The 18,022-nt window shown below is 36.5% G+C and overlaps 1 protein-coding gene across 1 annotated transcript in view; it reads left to right on the top strand.

Moving 5' to 3' along the window:
- TTC39B (tetratricopeptide repeat domain 39B) overlaps window positions 1-17,113 on the top strand; it is a 141,119-nt gene extending 124,006 nt beyond the window's left edge. The window contains exons 18-20 of the mRNA XM_043890907.1: window positions 3,962-4,079; window positions 6,735-6,851; window positions 9,884-17,113. Coding sequence (XP_043746842.1) covers window positions 3,962-4,079; window positions 6,735-6,851; window positions 9,884-9,974 — 326 coding nt within the window. The 3' untranslated portion in view covers window positions 9,975-17,113. The remainder of the gene's footprint in view (window positions 1-3,961; window positions 4,080-6,734; window positions 6,852-9,883) is intronic.
- The last annotated feature ends 909 nt before the right edge of the window (window positions 17,114-18,022 follow it).

Genomic DNA, 18,022 nt, shown 5'->3' on the forward strand with positions numbered 1-18,022 from the left:
ACATTGTAAAAGGCATAGAAATTCACGAATAGCCAGGAAAAATTCTCACAGTTAACTCACTTTTCTTAACTTGAGGAAAACAGGCACTGAAGGGGTACTGGCTGCATGTTCTGTACTCCCCACACGGAGGATTAAATTATCGTCTGTGACTCCAGGGATGAGCACCTCATTTAGATCATTTTTACTTTGGCCACAGCATGGGGCTGAAATGTTTAATGAGATTTCTCTTTACAATTACCTTTAAAAAATTAAACATTACATTTGAAAAATGTAGGTAAAAAAATCACCCATGTTTTTCTTACTATGCGCAATTAATTTAGAGTTTCTGTTTATGCCCTCCCAGATTTATTTTTATAGTTATGATCATAGTGTATCTGGACATACTCTAGCCTATATTTTTTATTTATTATATCATAACCTTTTCTCTCATTGAGATATAATTGACATATAACACTATATTAGTTTTGGATGTACAGTGTAATGGTTTGATATTTGTACACATTGCTTTCCATATTTAAAATTATTCTAACTTTAGATTCCCATCAATAGTTCAGTTCAGTCACTCAGTTGTGTCCAACTCTTTGTGACCCATGGACTGCAGCACACCAGGCCACCCTGTCCATCATCAACTCCTGGAGTTTATCCAAACTCATGTCCATTGAGTCAGTGATGCCATCCAACCATCTCATCCTGTGTCGTCCCCTTCTCCTCCTGCCCTCAATCCCTCCCAGCATCAGGGTCTTTTCCAGTGAGTCAGCTCTTCACATCAGGTGACCAAAGTATTGGAGTTTCAGCTTCAACATCAGTCCTTCCAATGAACACCCAGGACTGATCTCCTTTAGGATGGACTGGTTGGATCTTCTTACAGTCCAAGGGACTCTCAAGAGTCTTCTCCAACACCACAGTTCATAAGCATCAATTCTTCAGCGCTCAGCTTTCTTTATAGTCCAACTCTCACATCCATTCATGACCACTGGAAAAATCATAGCCCTGACTAGACGGACCTTTGTTGGCAAAGTAATGTCTCTGCTTTTAAACATGCTGTCTAGGTTGGTCAAAACTTTTCTTCCAAGGGGTAAGCGTCTATTAATTAACTTTTAATATCTATTAATTAGCTATAATTATATTATAGATATAGATTTAAAATTTTTAGATCTATTATATTATTATAGATATAGATTTTATAATTGTATAGCTAAATTATAATTTAGATTAAAATTTTATATACATTTTTAAACTTTATTATAGATAAACCTCTTTACATTTTTACATTATCTTCTACATTTTTAATTGTAGGAAAATGCATATAATATAAAATTTGCCATATTAACCATTTTTTAAACTGTATGGTCCAGTAGTGCTAAGTATATTCACTCAGTTGTGCAGCCAGTTTTGAGAACTTTTTCATACCCCTTAAACAGTAACTCCCCATTTCCCGCTCTTCACAGTGGTTGGCAGTCACCATTTTGCTCTTTATTACTGTGAATTTGACTACTCTAGAGACTTTATATAGATGGAATCGTGCAGTCTTTTTCTTCCTGTGCTGCCTAATATTTCCCTTATCCTAATGTCCTCCAGGTACATCCATGTTGCAGCATGTGTCAGAATTGCCTTCATTTTTAAGGCTACATAATATTCCGCTGGATGTTTATACCAAATTTTATCTATTCATCCATCAATGTATATTTGGGTTGCTTCCGCTTTTGACAACTGTGAACAATACTTCTATGAACATGTATATGCAAATATTTCATTCAGATACTGCTTTCAGTTCTTTTAGATATATGCCTCAAGGTGGATTTGCTGGATCATGTAACATTTCTATTTTTAATTTTTTTAGGAACTGACATACTGTTTTCTCTAGTGGCTGTACCATTCATTCCCACCAACAATGCACACAGGTTTCAATTTCTCTCCATCCTTGACAATGCTAGTAATTTTCTTTATCTGTTTTGTTTGTTTTTTGGTAGTAGGCATGCTAATGGATGTAAGATTTTTTTTTTACAATTTTTAATGTAGAATAATTTCAAAAGGAAAAATATTTACTTTGATTTGAGTGGAAATTCAACGTAATGCCACATCATTTTAAAATTTAACTGAGATAAGACTCCATAAAAATTTACTTAAAAAATGGGTTTCAGAAAATTGCAGTTCAGTTAAATCTATTAAGGGTTTTGAACAAATTTACTAGTATTTATTTTTGTGGAACTAATTTGGCCACTTTTCATTAATTTGTTCCTTTGAACACTTATTTTTCATACCAGGTATAGCATTGTGATAGTAGAAAAAACATTGTTCCTGTCATCAAGGGAATTATTTGTGATTAAATGCCACATATTTGCAAATTAGATGAAAAAATGAATATGTTTTAAAGTAAGTGTATATGTGAGAAATGGGAGGTAAAGAAAAACCTTTTTTTTTTAGTTAAGTGAAAACATTTGTAGGGTATTTTTTCCTCCAAAGGAGTAGGCTAGCTTGCTTCTGTTTTCCTACAAGGACGAGGGTTTTAGTTCAATAGAATAAATTCTAATGTTTGAATGTCCATCCTTTGTAGTGTAGACTAATACATACCACCATTGAGTAAGACCCTTATTTTCCAAGTGGAATTGATTCCAACACTCACTGTGGATACCACAGTCTTTGGATGCTCAAATTCCGTACTCTGCCCTCTGTATCCACAGATTCCTCATTCGCAGATTCAATCAGCCGCAGATCCTAAACATAGCCCCAGTCTGGTTTGTTGATTAGAAGCATAAGTAGAATTTTTTGAATTGGGGGGGAATGGTCTTTAGTAGGGAAGGTAATGTAGTATTGATATCTATGATTTTCATAGTGAATAACTTGTCAGATCTTGGAAGTTAGAGGTGATCATCAGCTATTTTCAGCACCTAGAAATAAAGCAACCTTCTTTGACTTGGTTAAGTAGCATCTTTAACCTCCCATAGACAAGCTGTTTACTTATTAAAACACCAGCATGCGTTAGTGGTGATTTCTGACATTTGTCCTGAAAGCAAGAGTATTTCAGTATGAAGGACTCTCAGAGTCTCATCATTTTGGTTTTTTGTCCCTTCCCACCTGGGTTGTCACAGCCTGAAATGTATAAATTATCAATCTGTCTTGGAATGACTTCTTATTTCTACTTAACTTGCAAAAAAGAAAAACCCAAATTTAAAAGTGGTAGATGTGAAATGGCCACCTTTGTCAGATAGATGTCACGCACGATATGGTTCCTTCTGTTAATATGTATTAGCCTTGGGCTATAGAAGGTAGAGTCGTTTCCAAAAGGAAAAAATGTCCTGAAAGAAGATCCTCTATGTTAGCCTCATGCAGTTAGAAGTTTGTGGGGATTTTAGGTGCCTTACACGTATTTCAGAACCACTTTGTCTAATTTTATGATATAATTTCGTCCCCCAAAGCACCTAACCTGGGAGAACTGGTAAGCTGTAAACATAATGATCTGGGGAGGGTGTTCTCCGTCCTGAATTTTTAATGGGGAGAAGGCCATCTGCTTCTCCACATGGAAGCGTTACCCTCTTCTGCACGAAGCCAGCCCAGTAAGGGGCCAGAGCCACAGGAAGAGGCGGCCTGTTTGATCCTCACTGCTTTACCTTTCATTAAATTAATAAAGCTCTTACTTTATTTACAGTTCAAACTTCCTATTATTTTACCTAAGGTCACTTAACTCAGAGGTGAGCACCTAAAAAACTTTTTTAGGTGGCTAGAGTGATAAAGTGAAAAAAGGCTAGAGTGAACCCCTTAATCAAATGGTGTGTTGAAGTATTGAACGTGATATTCTTTTCATTTGAAGTATTTCACTGAATTTAGTGAGGCATAAAAATGCTAAACATATATATTTTTTTAATTTTTCAATGATCCCTCTGAAACCTAACAGCTGTTAGTGCTGCCTCTTAAGTAGGATATTTTTGTTTTTGTGAGTGAACTGTATGTGTTTTACTTTAAGACTCCAGTGACTACTCCGTAGATGACGACTGCTTAGTGAAACTGCTAAAAGGATGCTGCCTGAAGAACTTACAGCGGCCCTTGCAAGCGGAATTGTGCTTCAATCACGTTGTCCAAAGGTAAAAGCAGACAATGAAGCCAGCTTGAGTGCAAATTGCAGTTTCTGGGGAATTGCTGTGAGAAAGTGATGCTTTTATCTCCCTTGCTAACCTTTTTTTACTTGGTGTTATCAGAAAGAGAATTCAGTAATGTTTTCTTTATTCTTTGAGAAAAAAATGATAACCTAAGTGAACATGGCTTTATGCCTTTCCACCTGGTATTCAGAGGTGACTCACGAAAGCTAAGTTTACAGCCAAGCTGACAGGTGTCTGTCTAAATTCTGGCAGTGTCATACTGAACACCTGATACTTTTTTGATTTGTGCATTTGTCTGTTATTCATTTATTCTACCAATATTTGAGTACCCACTATGTGCCAGAAACTGTGAACCTGAATCCTAGGGTTTCAGAGTTGAATAAACAGACTAACCATCATTGTAATGAAAATTTGGCAGGAAAGAACAACTGTGATGAATGCTATAACAGCTTCTCTTTTGGCAAGGGGCATTTTTCTGTAGATGAATGAGTTTTATCCCCTCAGTAGCATTGATGATGATGTCTTGCTCCTTTGCTAATTAGTGAGTTGAGTCAATGTTCTGTTGCCTGGCCCTCTTCTCTGCATCTGGAGTCGCAGATGCAGTTACCTACAGGGGCCAGACAAGTAACCTTTCTGAGTGATGGTGGGAATGGGGATTGGTGGGCACTGCAGATCAGGGAGATTGTGTGGTCTCTCTAAAGAGTACTGCCACTCCTGAACTCAAATTGATTATTACTCTTGACAGTGTGGGCCCACTAGTAATAATCCCTACAATTTATGATTGAAAGCCTGGAATCTGAATTTTATGTAACATCTTCTGATTTTTAAACCTTGGCTCAATTTTTTGGAAACCATTTTGTATACCAAATAAGTCACAGCCACGGACTTCTGCTTGACGTCTTCTGTTCGATATCATGTGCTTTCCCATCTATAACTACTGATCCTCTTTTTCTGACCATATTTTCTGAGTATGTAGGAGGACTGCTTCCTTATAAGAAGAGGAAAGAGACAATGTCTATTTCTCAAATTAATAATATGCTGTCTTTAGTAAATATGTTAAAGAAGTATCCATTGAGCTCTCGTTTATTGACATTTTTATTAGGATCAAAAGTATGACCTATTTGGGCTGTTTGTTGTGTCTTTTGAATCTCATAGTGGATAGTTTGCTGGTGTGTTTTATAGTTTTGGATTGTGAACTCAACTTCAGTGAGTTTTATCTTGAGACTCCAGTGAGGCTAGGATTGAGGAAGAGTCTCTTTCTAAGCACTTGTGCTTTTATTTCTGCCAGATGCCCCAAAGGGTTTTCTCATCCTGGGCCACTTTCATGTTAATTTCATTGCTTAGAGCTTCTTGGATCTTTTGGGCCACATAAATTTGAATTGCAAATTCAGGTGAGGACAGACCCATTGATTATTAATTTCTTAAGGGATTTGCTTTTTCTTCCTACCTAGAGAATAGGCCAGTCTTCCCACAGGGCGCTAGTGGTTAAGAACCCACCTGCCAATGCAGAAGACATAAGAGATGCAGGTTTGATCCCTGGGTCGGGAAGATCCTCTGGAGGAGGGCATGGCAACCCACTCCAGTATTCTTGCCTGGAGAATACCATGAGTGGAGGAGCCTGATGGTCTACAGTCCATAGGGACACAAAGAGTCATTGACTGAAGCAGCTGAGCCCAGAGTATAGGCCACAGAGCCCACTGCCCTTGTCTTCCTCCTGTGCCATGAGTGGGTTTTCGTCTTCTACCCTTTCTCTGATGGAGCTGGGCCCCAGCTTTTTGGAGTGGTCTCAGCCCCTGCTGTACGTATTATGTGGGCCCAAGGTCTCACCTCCTGTGTGGACACAGAGACACAAAGCCTTGGCTGAAACAGACCCAGGAGTGCTTTGGCATCATCGACACGATTAGAGTTCTGGCTTTGTTTTCAGTGTGAGAGTCCTCCCTGTGTTCTTGTGAGCTGAGCTCTCCTTTTAAAAGGGTGCTGCTCTTACTTGTTTTAGTGCTTCTAGATGTTGGGAAGTCAGGTGATTTTCATCATACTGCTGTAAACGGAAGTGTTGGCCCCTTCTTTCTTGATGTTTTGAAGCATTATAAGACAGTGTAAAGAGAGTTAAAACTTAGTGAAAAATAAGTGGAGTCATTTTCTAAATGGAATCATTTCTGAACATGTTCATGATCTTGTCCTTCCTAGGATAATCCTCAAAAATCTGCATATTTTTGTCTATGTGAAAGGCAGTAAACAATGTTCAGTGCTGGATTTAGACCACGGAATAAAATAAAAGAGTAATAGAAGAAATCCCTGGTGTTCCAGTGGTTAGGACTTTATGCTTCCACTGCAGGGGGCATGAGTTCAATCCCTGATTGGGGAACGAAGATCCTGTATCCCATACAGTGAGATAAAAAAAAAAAAAAGTAATATATTAAAAGCATACTGTTAAAAAAAATAAATAAATAAAAAATAAAAGCATACTGTTTATTGCCATGGTTTATTATATTCTTTAACTGTATAATGACAGCTTTTCTCTGGTAGTAGACTTAGTGCTGTACCTATTTTCATAAGAATGGGGAAAAATATATATGTTGAAAAAGAATGATATGTTCCTTGTTCTGTTTAGATTTAATTACTTTTCATTCACTCTTTTAGTGAAAAGCTACTGAAGTATGACCACTACCTAGTGCCATTTACTCTGTTTGAATTGGCATTTTTGTATAAAAACCAAGGAGAGATTGACAAGGCCATAAAGGTCCTAGAAACTGCAAGGTAAGTGGTAATGACAGCTTTTCCTCCATTGCTATGGAGTCAGGAATATCAGTACAATTTTTACAACAGCAGTAACTTGATACACTTAAAAACGAACACACTAATGAAAAAGTCATTATATTACCTTTGCTAATTTATGCTTAATTTCTACTTGTGGCTTTTGTTGGAATTATGCAGTTTTCAACCTTCTTAATGCCTGACCCTGTGAGTGTTTACAAATGTTGTGATTTGGGGCTACCTACAGGACAGAGTTCTAACCTATTCTCTTCTGTATCAGGGATCAGAAAACTTTTTCTATAAAGGGCCAGTTAGTACTTTTGGCTTTTCAGCAGAGGGTCTCCATTGTAAGTACTCAATTGTATTGAAAGTGGCCATAGAAGACAATATGTAAATAAATATGTGTGCCCAGAGTTGGCCATAATTTTGGTTATAGTTTGCTGACCTTTGGTATATTCCACCATCTCTCTCATTTCATTAAAAAGCCTCTGATTTGAAGAAGCCCTTTGGATCTTCCTGACTCTTTCTTCTTTCTGGGTATTGTGGCAATTTCAAAGCACTTTATCAATCCTGGTGGACAGTGGCACTCAGATTTCCTGTGATCATGGTTCGTTTACTACAGACACAAACCCTGTGGTTTGCTTGCTTTGAACACTACTTACAGTGGAGAAAGAATGGCATGATAGCTCTAGGCCATAAATAGCTTAATAGCTCATTGGTTTCTTCATTTCCTTAAATTAAGCGAGTATCCACTGAGTACCTATTATGTGCCAGACACTAGAGAAGGTTCTAGGCAAACAACTATGCATCAACAGGCAATATTTCTGCTTTCTAAATTGTGGGGTATTGGTAAATACACAGATAAGAAAAATAGCAATGATTTATGCTTTGTTGAGATTTATGATATGAGACAAGGTACCTGGGTGTTACTTTGGATTGAGTTGATTCTGAAAGGTTTCCTTGAGGAGGTGCTATGTTGTTGAGATTAGCATAATTAAAGCCAGTCCTGAGAAGATCTATCACCAGAAGTCTGGATGAAGAGCATTCCTGGCTGGGGATAGGAGGAGGAGGGTGTCAAGATACTAGGGTGATAATGATGCTTTCCTGAAATGGGGAATACTTAGAGGAGCAGGGTTGAAGAGAGGAAAAAAACATATTTCTGTTTGGACTGTGTTATTTTGAGGTGCCTATAGGTATTCATGTGGAGATGGTGAGTTAACAGTCATTTATATGAGCATGAAGTTCAGTATAAAGGTGAAGGCCAGTTGTAGATATTTGAATGTCACCAGGACAGAGACAGTGATATTTAAAGCTGTGGTGGGGTCATTTGGGGAAAGTTGTATGGCTAGAGAAGGAGATCCAGCACAGGGCCTTGAGCTATGCAATTATTTTAGAGATTAAATAGTAAGATTAAGAAGTGGCCATGAGTTAGGATGACATCCTTGAAAGCCAAGTGAACACAGTGTTTCAAAAGAAGAGTGGGAATTTGTGACGATGGTTGCCAAGTGGTCATGCAAGGTGAGACCAGAGAAGTGGCTGCTGAATTTGGCAGCATGATCATTAGCAACTTGTCAAGTGAAGTGAGAAAGTGGAGTCAGCCATTCCACTTTTTTTTTTTTTTTTAAGCTAGAGATATGAGAAAGTCACTTTTAGTTTCTTGAGAGTGAGTATGACTCCCATTTCAGCTAACGTTCATGTATCTTCAAACCTAGCCATTGGAAAATTTGGGACTAAAAGTTCTGTTTCCGAGTATTTATCATGTGGACATATTTAGTATTATCAGATGGTAAAGAATCTGCCTGCAATCCAGGAGTCCTGGGTTTGATACCTGGGTTGAGAAAATCCCCTGGAGAAGGGAATGGCTACCCAGTCCAGTATTCTGGCCTGGAGAATTTCATGGACAGAGGAGCCTGGCAGGCTACAGTCCATGGGGTTGCAGAGAGTCGGACACGACTGAGCAACTTTCACTTTCAAGTAATATATAAAGCAAATATATAGCAATGAAAATAAAAGACCAGTAATTCACTGAGAAAAAGCAAGACCAACAGTGATCAAAAAGTCAACACTGACTCAAGACAGTGCTAGTGATGCCAACATAGACAAACTTCCCCATAATTTCAAGACTGTTGATTATCTGCAGTTTTCCTTGTACAGTAGGAGCTTTTGCAAAGCTGCTGAGGTTAATTAAAGAAATACTCAATTACATCTTTTGGTAAATTCTAGTAAGATGTTGGCTTAGCTTATGAATAATAACTCTTGGCAAGGTTACTAGTAAGTAATCCTTAGACCTGTATAACATAAAGGACTGTAGAAAGAAGTGAATGCCACTGCAGAGAAAGATATAGCTTTCCCATGGGCCAAGGTTGTGTGTGTGAAAGTAGAGTCCAAGATCCAAGCCACTCCATTTTGCTGAGTCTGAACAATTCTAGCAAAGAGAAGTCAACATGGATGATATAAGTGAAGTTTTAAAGTAATCTGTGGATTTCTAATTCCCCTCCTGACATTGTCACATAATAATTATTGACCAAACCATTGATATTTGCTGTGAGAATTGGAGTAAGTAATTTTATTGTTACCAAATAATCCTACTATCTTTGTTGTCACTGTTGTTTCAAGAGTGTGTGTGTGTATTTAACTTAAATTTTTTTTTGAGGGGGTGAGTGATCCTATTCACCTTGTTTATATGAGATTGCCTAAAATTTGCAGTTTAGAAAAGGAGGTCAGCTATTTAAAAATAGTTCACAAAATTTTTTAAGCCCTCAGCATAACCTTCTTGCTGTTTGGGAGAAGTACAAACCTTGCTATTCAAAGTAGGATTTTTAGACCACCACCTGGAAACTTCTAGAAATACAGAATATTGTCATCCCCCTCTCCTCCCAGGAATAGAATCTGCATTTTAACAAAATCCACTGTTAAGCATAGTGATGTTTGAGAGTAAATAAAGAATGCAAGGTGAGAGGGAGAGGAGTAGGGTGGTAGTGCCCTGGTTTATAAAGGAATTTTGACATTAAAATTTTATTGTTATCTGTCTTTAGAAATAACTACAAAGATTACTCGCTGGAGTCCAGACTACACTTCAGAATTCAGGCAGCTCTTCATCTATGGAAAAAATCATCTTCAGATTGATCAGAACATGAAGGATGGATTTTTCTCTCAATTCGTACCAGTGTCTACTATAGATTAGGCCTCGTATTAAAATGAAAAAATGATCTTGTGAATGAGAGACAGAAAACTAATTTTGCTGTCAATGTTTTCTATAATTTGTGTGGTTTACTCTTGGTCTACTTAAGTGTTTTTTTTTCTCTATGGAATGATGGTCAGTAATATTTTGAAAACTCTTATATTTTGCCTCTTAAAAAGGAATTTCATATTAATTTGGAGAGTGAAGAAGTCTTTTAAAGGACTCACAGGTACAATAAAGTATAAATAGATTATTTATTTTTTTAAATGTGGAAATGAATATCATGTAAGTAGTAAATGGCTTATAACCTGAGCCATATTTAGATTTGTTGGGCAGTTAAACTTCAGAGATAGTTTGTTGCCTAGAATTTAAGTTTCAGAAACAAAATAAGAAAAACCTACATTCAAAAATAGCTTAATCATTTTCAGAAAACTCCTGAAAAAGACAAGTAATGGGTGTGAACAGGACAGGTAACATAGGTAATTGGTTGAAAGACCTGTATCTAGAAAAGATGAGATGTTATTATTGTTTTTTATTCTTCATATAAGTTAAAGGTGACATTTTTGAGAGACTATCCTATTTTTGAATGTACTTAAGTCTGTCATTACTATAACAAAACTCAAAAAACTCCATGTATCTAAAGGGAAAATTTATATTTTAGATTATCCTCAATCTTAATCGTGAGAGCTAAAAAATATACATTGATTATTTTTCTTATAAAGTTCCTGCTGCTTTAAATGATATATAAAATATCAATAATTTTTACACTCATAATGTTGGTGTGTGAGGTCTAGTTTTCTAATCTTTCTAGCACTGTGATGTTTCCTTGTAAATATCTGGACTGTGCTTATCCTTTAATTTGCAGACACAATCAGGGCATAGAGTGGAAGAGAGCCCGACTCTGTATGGTGCTGGGTCTGCTGTCAGCAGTTACCAGGGTGACCTTTAGGGAGTGTCATGCTCTCTCCATCACCGTATTTTCCTCATCTGTGAAATGGAAAAAGAACAGATGACTTCCAAGGTCGCTTTCAGTTTTATAATTGTAGGTCAGTGTCTTAGGTATTTATTTTCAGCAACCAATGTTAAAATGTTTAATCCAAACCATTCCCACTTACTGTGTGTTTTATTTTACAATCACCACTGCCTCCACCCCTGCACCCCCACCCCAGCTCTGCAATATGTATATGCAATGGCTCAGGACAATATTGCATACAGAGAGACAAAAAATGATGTATGAATCGATGAATCAGAATTTTGTCTTATTTTTGTTATGAAGAATACCTTGTCCTGGAAGCCTCTGCAGTTGAACAAAAACAGCCCCAGACTGGCAGTCAGGAGCCCTGCTCTGTTAGTTAATAGTTCCTCAACATGGAGCAAGTCATCCACCCTTTTTAGGACTCAGTTTCCCCAATGCAACACAGAGCTTGGCATTTGTGAGGGCTCAATGGAGTAACGTGCGTGGTAGCTTTTTTGCAAATTGAAAGGTTGTGTGAATATGAGTTGTTGTAATATTATGATTTTTATGTACAGATTACAGTATCAAAACTAAAGTATTGGCTGAGTCTGTGGTCTCTGATGTAAAGTGAAAGAAGCGTGGAGATTCAGACAAGTTTGGATTTATTCAGTGTTTAGCACTGACTTGAGCTCACGTTGTGAATTTGCGCCTTGATGTTTATTTCCTGTTATAAGAGGCTGTGGGCTTCCCAGGTGGTGCTTGTGGTGAAGCACCCACCTGCCAATGCAGGAGACATAAGAGATGTGGATTCGACCTGTGGGCTGGGAAGATCCCCTGGAGGAGGGCTTGGCAACCCAGCTCCAGTATTTCTTGCCTGGAGAACCCATGGACAGCGGAGCCTGGTGGGCTATGGTCCATAGGGTTGCAAAGAATTGGACATGACAGAAACGACTTCGCACACATGCACGCACGCCTAAGAGCCTGTATTCAGCAGGTATTTGATCTTATTTTCTTCACCATACTAAATCTTGGCCAATACTGAGGATGTATTTCCAATGGAAAATGATGAATTCAACTCTAGTCAGAATACCACCCTTTCAGATAATATAGGTGGTAGATTTCCTCACATGCTATTCATATGAATTATAAAACTTTACGTGAGGACCAAAGAGGAAATAAATTAACTGCCATTACAATTAGTAGTGGAAAATCTGTTCAACAATTTCTTTAAATATTACTTGGGAAAAAAGTTTCCAAATTCCTTAGAAGAGTTTTGGTAGCATTTTTTTTTTTTAATTAAAAAAAAAAAAAAAAGCTCATTGCTTTTGTGAGAAGCTGTGAGTCAGAGCAAAAGTAAGTAAAAAAAAAATGCTGTTTCTGATGTAAAATGGAAATGGTTTAAGTTAATGGAGGTTATTTTTGTTTTAACTCAGCATTACCAGAACAAATATAAAAAATTAATATCTCCCATTAAGATTTTTCCTTTGTTATTTGCTCTTATTATATTTGTATTTTTATTTCCTATCTGCTACCCTATCCAATGGATTTTTAAATGTTGTACTATCATTAATGCTACAAATATTCATCTGTTTCCTGCCATGTTCAAGATACCATGGCAACACTAGTTTCTTGTGACCTCTGCTAATACTGCATTTATGGAGTTATTTTGTGACTCAGGGTGTTCTGTGAAGAATGAGTCCTGAAATGACAATGTTTTATCTGCTGTTTTAAGGGGCATTTGTGGGCTGCCAATGTGTCTGACAGCTGGTGCAATTTGTGTAATTCTTGGTATAATTGCCTTTAAATTTTTTTTTTTTTTTTTTAATGAAAAGCCAGAGATTGGCTTTATGTAAACTTAAGATCCCTTGGAGAAGGGAATGGCTACCCACTCCAATATCCTTGCCTAGAGAATTCCATGGACAGAGGAACGTGGCAGGCTACAGTCCATGGGGTCGAAAAGAGTCAGAGATGACTCAGCAACTAACAGACACAAACTTAAGACTTAAATAGATTAGCCTTTGTAATTTTGGTGACAAGGAAAGCATGATTTCTGCTTGATAATGGAAGATCAACTGTATCAGCTCTTATATGAACATATGTTTTAATGTTTCTTTGCTTCTCTGGATACAAGAAGGTCCCAAGTTATAAAGGAAAAGGAGGTTCATTGATTCTTTGTCTCTACTATAAGTGAGTAGAAGCTGTGGATGAATTCCAGATTAATCAGCGTCAAAGATTATTAATCATTGAAACAACAAGAGTATAACAATCTCTTTTGCAAAGGAGTGAGTTTAGCAGAGCTATGTGACGATCATTCCTACCTGACCTGGAAGCTTATGGTTTGAGCTTTGAGGTCACTGTGAGTCTTTGTTCGGACTCAAATCAGTGGGATTGTGTAAAGAAGAAAGTTACCACCTTTCAAAGAAAAGTGTTTTCTCTTTTGAAGCTACTTTAAGAGGCAGTTACATTGTGATAGGCACTAATAGTTGCTGCTGTTAATACTCATTATGATTTCCCTTCTCATCCATTCTTTAAACTGAGTCTGTTGATGTTTCTGAATAGAGATTTTTCTTCATTTGAACTTTAAAAATAATTTCAAAAAGATCTTTATAGTCAACTGAAAAAATTTCTGGCATTATTCTGATTAATTCTTCATTAATTTTTTTGTATTTCTGTTTTTTCTAACTTAATCCATATTTGTAAATCATAAATTCAAATACATTTAGTTAAAATAATGAAGACTCCAGTGACTATTCTGATGCCCTAAGATTTTGTGATTCATAGGGCATGGAATGGATCTCAGGAAATTTATCCTCCCCAACCTCTCAACACTGCTGTTTCTCCTTCAGTCCGGCTCTGTCCAATTATGGTAGCCACTGGCCACGTGTCACCATAGAGCACTTGGAACTTGGCTCATGGCACATGTTGGAATGATGCTGAGAGTCAGGGAGTATTCATTTATATATGCCTTCCCCTGTTATGCTTCCTGGGGTTCTGACTTATACCTGTTGCCTACTGTGATCACCTTAAGTCACCATAGCTATATTGCCTGTCATGGTTCAAATATGTATCTTTGAGGTTTGCTTTTTCTATTTAAGCTCTCATAAACTTTTATTTCATTATATTTCTTCTGCAAATGGTCATCGATCATTGACATGTTTGAACATTATTATTCTCTCCCTTCTTCAGTTCCTTATATACTAGACTGAGAGATCTTATTTTTAGGATTATTAGCTTAATCTGACTTTATAGACATTCCTTACTTTTTGAGATGTAACAGCACAAACTCTTAGATTTGTAGAGGAAGAGACTGTCACTTTTAAGATGTTAGATTATATGATTAAAATATTTTCTAGGATTAACATTATTCTGAAAATTTGGGTGACCACTTCAATCTCCTTATATTATTAGTGTTTCATCATTGACTCAGCTAGGCCAATATTCTCCTTTAAAAATTTTAGGCACTAGTTACCCATTTAGAGAATAATTTGGCAAATAGTTTATTTAAAGTTGTGTATTTGTCTTTGCTGCTTATTATTAATATGTTTCATGTGTGTATGATACCTAAGTGATATGCATACGTATAGCTGACATATTTTAAAGCTCTTTAGACATTTCCTATGGGGCTTCCTTGGTGACTCAATGGCAAAGAATCCACCTGCCAATGGGGAGGTCCCCTGGAGAAGGAAATGGCAACCCACTCCAGTATTCTTGCCTGGGAAATCCCATGGATAGAGGAACCTGGCAGGCTGCGGTCCATGGGGTCACAAAGAGTTGGACATGACTTAGCGACTAAACATTTCTTGGTCAGATACATAAATAGATAGAAAACAGCTTACAAATATTAAATAGATAAAATTATTTTATACTGTTCTTTCAGAAGGAGTACAGGGTTTTCTCCCATTTCCCTCCCCCCAGACCAATTATTTACATATTTTTTCTTTATATTATTAGACTGTTTGTTGTAAAACCCTGTTTCTGCTCCTCATTGTTGGTAGTTTTGTCTCTTAAACATCCCTTAGACTTAGTTACTTTAGAATGTTGAAGTGTAATGAAAAGGACACACCAGAATTTAGCTTGAGGAGTAATAACTTCTGTGTTGAGTGGTTGCTGTTTGACCTTGATGTTTAAGTCCATTCCAGTCTGTTTATAATTTCATAACCACAGAAAGAAATGGTACAGGGGCTATGTAGGAGATTGAGAAGGCTGAGCAGGTTCTTGGCCTGATCTACCCCATAGGACTATGTGGATCTAGCTTCACAGGAGTCCATCCTTCATTCTGTCCAGTTTACAGATGTGTCAGTGTAGTGATACTGTAACATGACTCTGCATGGAAGAAATTAAAGCAGCCACCTCACTGTATTTCGCTAATAAAGAGAGCATACCAGTGCCTACAGGTTAGATATTTCATAGGAAAACTCAAGGTACTTTAATACCGACATTAAGTTAAACCTAGTTGCATATTAATATATAATGTACCTTATATGTTAATCCAGTAGTTCTTAGACACACGTAATTTAAATGATGAATATAAGGGATGCTGGTATATCCCAGTGGGAACTTTTGTTTTATGGCTATTTAATATTTTTTTTAGTAAATTAGTTTTAAGTTTTTAGTTTGTGCTACATCATTTAGGGGAAAAAAAAAGTTAGTCTCAGTGTAACAGGACTGAAAACCAGAGAAATTGGATGAAATGAACGTGTTAAAGAATATTGCTTGTTTCAGTTTCAAAGGAATTACATTATTTTGAAGTGCTGGAAGGTCTTCTTCATTTTGAAGGGAAGACTCTCCCTGCTTTAGAGTCATGCATTTTAATTCGTTCTTGTCTTTATTGGAGCCAAGCGTCCGAGTGGCAACTTTGGGTATAGTAAAAAAGTTTAAATAATTTTTGCTAGTTCACTTTTTTTCTTGAAGTGATTTTTTTCTTCATAGTGGACAAATGTGTCCTATATAGTGCTTTAAGAAAGTAATTTACACATAAAGAGAGATTATGGTAAACATTAAAAATCTTAGGCTATTACTTTAACGGCTTTCAAAGACAGTACCATTGGGTTCTGTATAACTAAGATTTGCAGAAGGAAGACACATGTGTTTCACTGATATGTGCTACCCAGAAAAATTACTTAATTCTCAATAGTGTATTGCATTCTCATGTTATGTTAGGGGAGAATTTTATAACTAAGTAGTTTATTTTAAAATTTTTTTCCTTTGCTAACTGCCAACATCCGAACACCTGAATGAATACCAGCAGATTCATTTGTATACTAGTGTTTTAAAATATTTATTTGCAGATGTTTATAGAACTCTTGAATTTTTTGATGTAAGTTGCTGAATCATATGTAAAGGCGAAATATATATTTAATAAGTGAGAAGTATTATTTTATTACTGAGGCTTATTTCCAAAGCAAATTTATTTTGTAGGTACTTCACTTGGAAAATTTTGCTTTGACTTAAAACGCACAAACAAATCTGTCTAGAGATCTGGTCACCTAAAAAACCTTCATGTTACCTTGACATGTAGGGGAATTTTAATTGTAGGCCATAGCGTTTTTGCAAATCAATGTTGGTTTCCTGTTGAATCCTCAAACCTACCTGTATGTACTTTGAAATCTAATGTTTTATTGGTAACCGTTTTCAGCATTTTATCTCAATTTTTCTCTTCTCATTACATTTGAACTTAAATCCTGTCTTCCCCGTTCCCAGTGGTCACAGTTTTACAGAGCAAAATATGTTTAGAAATGGAAGATGTGACTTCTAAGTAAGAAGAATGTGTTTAATAGCATCCATCTGCTGATCAAGTAGGCATTGGATCTGGTGCTGGATCTGGTGCTAGAAAGTGAAATGGCTTGTGGTATAAAAGCGTTTTATCAGTATAAGTCAAAAAGAAAAAAGAAAACTGTGAACTTCTGATGTTTTTAATATCAAAACTGTGTTCCCAAATGAGTGTTTATTTGCTGATTTTGTGTAATGTTATCATCTGTGATGTGTAAGCTCATGCTGATATGAGATATAAATTTTCAACATGAAGACATCCGTTCCTGTAGCCTATTTTTAACATTAAGACATTTTTGAAAACAAATATCATCTTAGAAACTGTATTTTTAAGTGCAAATAAATCACCCCATCTTGAAAGTCAGTGTTTCATTTTTCATTCCTTAGTATTACAGAATACTCTGCATTATTAGATGTGTGTTTAAGTTGCTGGATACTCTTGAAATTCTTTATTTTCATATTGCTGCACTGGTTTACCTACAATGTGCAATTGAATTGTTATTTAAATAAATTACACTTAATAGAATTAAAGTCTTCTGATTGGTCTACATGTGAAAGATGTACACAGCACCTGTTTCGCTGATATTTATTTGTAGTGTGATGTACACTTGAATGTTTGTTTCTTGGTAAGATGTTTTTATTTATAGCTGACTTACAGTATTACATTAGTTTCAGGTATACAACATGGTGATTCAGAATTTTAAAGGTTATACTCCATTTATAGTTATTATAAAATATTGGCTATATTCCTTGTGCTGCATAATATATCCTTGTAGTTTATCTTACATATAGTAGTTTGTATCTTTCAATCTCCTATCCCTATCTTGCCCCTGCCCACTTCCTTTTCCCCACTGGTAACTATTAGTTTGTTCTCTGTATCTGTGAATCTGTTTCTTTACTGTTATATTCACTAGTTTGTAGTATTTTTTTTAATTAATTAATTAATTAATTTTACTTTACAACATTGTATTGGTTTTGCCACACATTGATTTGAATCTGCCATGGGTGTACATGTGTTCCCCATCCTGAACCCCCCTCCCACCTCCCTCCCCATCCCATCCCTCTGGGTCATCCCAATGCACCAGCCCCGAGCATCCTGTATCATGCATCAAACCTGGACTGGCGATTCGTTTCACATATGATAATTTACATGTTTCGATGCCATTCTCCTATATCATCCCGCCCTCGCCCTCTCCCACAGAGTCCAAAAGACTGTTCAATACATCTGTGTCTCTCTTGCTGTCTTGCATACAGGGTTATTGTTACCAT

The sequence above is a fragment of the Cervus elaphus genome, chromosome 29 (assembly GCF_910594005.1).
Source record: "Cervus elaphus chromosome 29, mCerEla1.1, whole genome shotgun sequence".
Classification (NCBI taxonomy): Eukaryota; Metazoa; Chordata; class Mammalia; order Artiodactyla; family Cervidae; genus Cervus; species Cervus elaphus.